Genomic DNA, 6,000 nt, shown 5'->3' with positions numbered 1-6,000 from the left:
AACAAACATATTGACCACTGACAACATAGTGTTCCTTTAACTCCTCAAAGTTAAAGGAACACTATGTAAGATCATTCATAATCTTGACCTTTCTGTGTCCCCAGAAAGCTTTTGCTGTATTCGTGTGCTGTGGAACAAAAGCAGCGATCCGAGTTGTTTGAGAGTCTAACCGATAAACGTAATACTGAGTTTTATACATCTACACTTCAGTGCTTCCAGAAGTTACTGACTGACCTTGTGAACAGCTAAAACATGGAGCACGTCATTTATTTTGTATTTGAAATCTTAATTAGCTCAATTTGAGTTTCTTGTAGCAGAGTAATTTAACATTTGTCTTTGCTTTTAAACAAGTTTGATTGTGTTTTAGAAATGGTTGTAAAGGCTTCATTGTCTTATATAAGTCTAATTATATTTCTCATTTCACACTTCCCAATTAAAATCTAAAATTAGATAAAACAACAGACTTTAGGTTTGATGAATTATATTTTTCTTAGTTAAACATAAGAGATAACGAACAAGAATGAACATGTGATTTCAAAAGATTTTATTAAGCAAATAAATTAGTCATCTACAGAGATACACACCGCATAGAGTACTTGCAATACGTAGCACATTTTTGTCTTCTCAGTCATAAACATCTAACTTTTGTTGCATCCCCTCACATCTTTCTGCAGTGTTTTGTACATTTCAGAGATTTAAAAGCACCAGAAGAACATCCTAAAGTAGATTTGAAGGTGAAACATTATAGGCCTGTATTAGGAGTTGGACCACGTTCATGGAGAGCCGACTTTTACAGCGTGAAATGAACAAGTGCACAGAGAAGGACTCACCACCTCAGGAATATAAAGACAAAAACATAGTGTACAGTACTAAGCATAGTCTAATTGATATGAATGAAATAAGGTTAGAGCCATTTAAATTTGTATTCATCATTGCAAAATTGGCTTCTTCCTTCTCACAATTTTGCATAGTTCTGAATAAGTGATGAGATTAGAGGAATAATTAAAACAACTCACATGTATTTAATAGGGAGCTGAACTATTGGGTGGAACAGTGCAAAAATTATGTTTAGCCAGGGGTAACTGTAAAAAACAACATGACAGAAGTATTTCAATCAAGTGACGCTAGCTCCAAACGACTCAGGTAATATCCATGCTTTAACATGTAGTAATTATAGTATTACCAAAAGGCTGATGTATGTGCTATTTAATGCATAAAGTAAGAATTTACATTATATGTACTTATAACTGTCTTTGATTTTACTTTATTTGATTCTATTGAAATAATGCTTCTATTAAAGAGCAGACTGGGTTTATTTCCAGACCACCAGATTATTCCTAATGAGGATTAAAGGTTTGTAAATGTGCATAACCTCATCTGATGATTGAGCTATCATTGGTTTTACCAGTGAAGATCAGATCTCAGAGTCACAGGTGCAGAGCAGCAGTGCAGAGAAGCCCCGGATCACTTAGTCACCACTTTGCCTTATTACCCACAATCCATTGGGGCAATGTTAGAGTATTAGCACAGTATTCCGCTTTCCATTAGCGCTTCTGGCTAAAATCAACTTCACCGGGGCCACAGTTACAACAATCAGATCAAAGTAACAATCAGATCTAGGTGCTTTGTTTTTTGTGCTTTTAAGTTTATCTTTATGGCTCACTGGCCTTCCAGAGCACAAATGTCTCTCTGAGAGAATATTCAATTTGAATTGTCCTTCATGACAAAAGGTAAAAAAAAAAAAAAAAAAGATTGTTGGTTGAGGCCAGCTCAGTCATGCTCAATGTGGAACTCTGTTTTCCTTTAGATGCAAAGTGAAAACATATTTTCAAAGAAATGCACAAGTCACTTTTAAGATAGAAAAACTGGGCATATTGCATTTCAAGCTCCAAATGGCACCAGATAAACATATTTTGTCTATAAAAATCTCTTAACACTTTTTTACTTTCATGTTACCTTTTAAAGGAATAGCTTAGGCTTCATAAGGCACTTGGAGAAAAGAACATTCTTGCCCACAGTCAAACTTTGAGCAAGCTGTGGCAATGGCACAGGAATCTAACTACAACAATAACACCTGGTCTGCCTTTGCAAACCAGTATTCTCCATATATATCAATTCAAAATCACTTTGAAATAGGATTACTGTAGTATCACCTGTTTTTGTACAATAAACATAAGAACATATTTGTATCTTCTTCTTGCCAAGATCCACTCAGCCTTTTGCAGCTAAATATTAGTCTCCACATTGTCAGAGATCCTCAAAAACAAACTGTTGCTGTTCTTGTGTCTCTTCAATGCCACGGGCAAACAGGTGAACCAACTGGCACTGGACACTGCATAGAGACACAAAGTAGAAAGATTGTTACAAGATAATATATAATAGCTGGATCTGTGAGAATAAAAAAAAAAAAAAAATTATACATCGACAATGTACAATCAACACAAGGACCAAAAGAAGGATGCATTATACCAGTTTATAGCAGAAAATGCCCATTTGGTTGACGTAACAATTTACAGAATCAAAAAGTAAAAGTAGTTGATTTATAATATATAACTCAAACATACACACACATTCGTATACCAGCACTACAGCATTTTCTAAAAAGTCTTGAAATGCTGTATGATGACTTTGAACCAGCCAAGATCACAATATTTTAATCCTCCCAAAACTATTCGCTTTTATCATTCCTCTACATCTAAACTCTGCTCGTTTTTCTTCTTTTTCCCACTTTCTTTCCGTTTCGCCTGAACTAAAACCATTAATTATCAACACAGCACTCAGACCAGCTCACTGTGAGAGCGATTAGCACAGGGAAGAGGCAATAAAGGGACAGACTCATGCTTTAATTAAAGGGGAGTAGCCTTTTAACATGGGGAGGGCTGTTAAATTAGTAACATTACAGAGCCATGCATCATTGGCTAAGTACAATGGAGCATGAAATAAATGATGTGTCCTGCTGTGCCATAGGAACGTACAGAGATCGAAGAGTATAGGGGAAGAACACTGTGTACTAGGGAAATTGGAATTAGTCTTATATTAAATAGTAGAAACTAATCCCTAACTAAAACACAGTTGTTGCTTGCGTCACGCCAAGGCTGATAATAACATGTACATCTTGGATAAGTTTTAGATCAGTTTTTTGTTTGTTTTTTTAAATTTAATTTCATTATTTGTTTGTATTGTGTATAGTGCACAATGTAACGTTTCTGACACCTGCTTGTCTCCATGGGCATATTACTGCTTTGCCTGAAATGTTTTACAGTATGGCTGTGGCTGGCAACCCTGCTACCAACAAGGAGGTACGTTTTTAAAGGACTTTATTAGAAATATACATTTATTAGCAATATAAACAATGGACAGGTTCAATGCCATAGTGTGAAACATTCCTAGCAAAGCAATAATATCCCCATGGAGACAAATCTGTCACTATTACATACTCTCCATACCCAAAAAGTGACACAGAGCATGATTAACTGCACTTTTTTCTGTAATACCACCCCATTTTTGGATTAACCCTTTCAACGATTACCTGACTTGAATGGCGATATGAGGCAGGATCTCGCCATCGCAGGTCCAGCTGCTGTGGGCGGAGCCACAGTTACACGTGCAGGGGCCGGGGCATACCGGTGTAAAGGTGCTCTTCTCACTGAGGTCCTCCAGGGAAACCGTTTCACTGTTCCGTGGCTGGAAATCAAACTTCTTGACTCGGTGGACCTCGACAAACACGTGGTCAAACTGAGAAGAAGAGCAGAACGGATTATTCTGAAAATGTAAGAAAAACATTTGAATTTCTAATAAAAGTAATGTGCATCTTTATAAAACAACCATGGATTTTAGGTTCCTGTTATCTACAATTTTTTGAGGACTTTTTTCCATTCAAAAGATATATCATTAGTTTAAATTGTTAATCACTATGGCAACAGTCCTAATTTTTCATCATAATGTAACCCATGGAAATCCTGTGCTTCTGATGAACAGGTTGACGTAAATTTTCCACTGTATTTTGTGGCAGGACAAAACTAATCATAAAACTAATATTTATTTTAAAATTTTATGATAATAAAATACTTAAAATGATGTAAGTCGTAAAGAAATAATAGGCTAGTCAATCCTTTTTTAAATGTCTGATATCTGAGACTTGCTTCTCTTCACAAAGTGCCACTTCCTTTTCGCTACACTCTTTATTCTTCTGCCTGTCCACTGTCTATCTCGCCCCACTCATCCAAAAAACTCACTGACAACCATTTATTTCACATCAGAGCCACTTTATGAGCGTGCTCTTTGCATTCACGCGGGACGTTGGGCCTAAAAGGCTTTCTGACAAGGCCATGAATACGCTTAGAGCCGCCTCACTCCTGTTTCTCCTCGCTCGGCTGGACACTGAGGCTGATATTAAGTGAACGGAGATGCAAAGTCACTCAGTCCTTATCACTCATAGTACTCTCTTCAGCTTGATATGTGCCAAGTAAAGCAGGAGTACTAGTTTAGTGGCCCCCAAAGTGAGGTATGGCTCCAAATGGCAGGGCTAAGATTTCAGTTGCAGTTCATGTCCTGATTTTGTTTCATTTATGGTTTATAGCTAATCCACATCTTGATTAGTTGTACTTGGGTTGAATTAAAAACCTTGTAAGACTGGATTTTAGTCACTGACTTGTTCTACTTTAGTCCTCACTTTGTGACATATTTAAAAATTATAATTTCGATTAGATATTATTCTGACAAAGACTTATTCTACCAATAAGGATAATAAGAAAAAGTTACTCACTTTTAGTTTGGTTTAAAAGACACACTAAGTAATTTTTCTGGTGTGGGGTCTGCCACCATAGATATATTTTTTCATGTTTAAAAACCCCAAAATAAAACAAAAAAAATGAAGAAAAAAACAAACAAACAAAAAAATCTTAATGTGAGCAGGGTTGCCTCTCCGCAGATATGATCTGTAACTTGACCGAGTAGTGAGGCCTGCTTGTTTATGGAGAGAGAGAAGTGTAATGTTGTCAAACCTCCTTGTCAAAGTCTGATCTCGTCACATGTCAGAAGCTAAACCGGGCTGGGCCTGGTTAGTAACTTAGATGAAAGACCTCTGAGAATTCCAGGTGCCACAGTGGGATGCCAGAAGCAAAACTGTCATTGTGTCCTTAGGCAAGGCACTTCAACCAGGTTGTCTAATATAAAAGTGGTATGTGCGCACGTGTTGGTGTTGGTCGGAGGGGCCCATGGTGCAGATTGGCAGCTTAAACTTAACACCCCCGAGCATGGACTGAATGAATAATGAATGAACTTGTAAAATGACTTTGAGTGTCTGGTAAAGCGCTATATAGGACTAATGCATTATTATTATTATTATTATTATTATTATTATTATTATTATCATTATTATTATTAATTCATTCCTTATAGTCGAAAAATCCAAGCAAAGCAATAACATCTCCATGATGGTGCACCTTTAATACAAAATTACACACAAAATCCAGATCCACATTTATACTCAAGTTCAATTGGTTAGCTGTTACAAACGGAATTCAAAAACACACTGCCAAATATTCTGTCTTTCCCATTCCCTCATTTTCTAGCATCTTTCTGCTTGAGCAGCGTGGTGATATGATCCCAGCAGTGCTCTCTGCTTGTTTTTGGTAAAGACTGATTTAGTGAACGTTAATCTGGCTAAAGACACGCTCCACACATCACACAGCGGCCAAATCTTCTCAGTCTAACAGCATCTTCCATTTCACCATTTCCTTCTGCTAAATGGCTCATTTTTCATTGAGCTTGTTCCAATTCAGTAGTCAAGCAGGATTGGCTGTGATATTTTGATCACATGTCCTGCTGCATTGGATTCCAGCCGCCTTCGTCTTACAGAAGTCATTTTCAAACACAGATACATGCCGTACTAATTACAGTAGAAACAGGTCAAAATTCAGCAGCACCGATCTAGAACAAAATCAGGAAAGATTCAAGATTGACCTAAAATGACAGTATGGTGTGATAAGCACTGCTGCC

At 37.0% G+C, this 6,000-nt stretch overlaps 1 protein-coding gene across 1 annotated transcript in view; it reads right to left on the bottom strand.

Annotated features, from left to right (window-relative positions):
- Positions 1 to 523: 523 nt before the first annotated feature.
- cerk (ceramide kinase) overlaps positions 524 to 6,000 on the bottom strand; it is a 33,694-nt gene continuing 28,217 nt past the window's right edge. Inside the window, exons 12-13 of the mRNA XM_033990184.2 lie at positions 3,530 to 3,735; positions 524 to 2,332 (exon numbers count right to left, since the gene is read on the bottom strand). Coding sequence (XP_033846075.1) covers positions 2,248 to 2,332; positions 3,530 to 3,735 — 291 coding nt within the window. The 3' untranslated portion in view covers positions 524 to 2,247. The remainder of the gene's footprint in view (positions 2,333 to 3,529; positions 3,736 to 6,000) is intronic.

Source organism: Periophthalmus magnuspinnatus, chromosome 23 (genome assembly GCF_009829125.3).
Source record: "Periophthalmus magnuspinnatus isolate fPerMag1 chromosome 23, fPerMag1.2.pri, whole genome shotgun sequence".
Lineage (NCBI taxonomy): Eukaryota > Metazoa > Chordata > Actinopteri > Gobiiformes > Gobiidae > Periophthalmus > Periophthalmus magnuspinnatus.
Note: the sequence above shows the minus strand (reverse complement) of the source record. Positions and strands in the feature narration are given on the sequence as shown.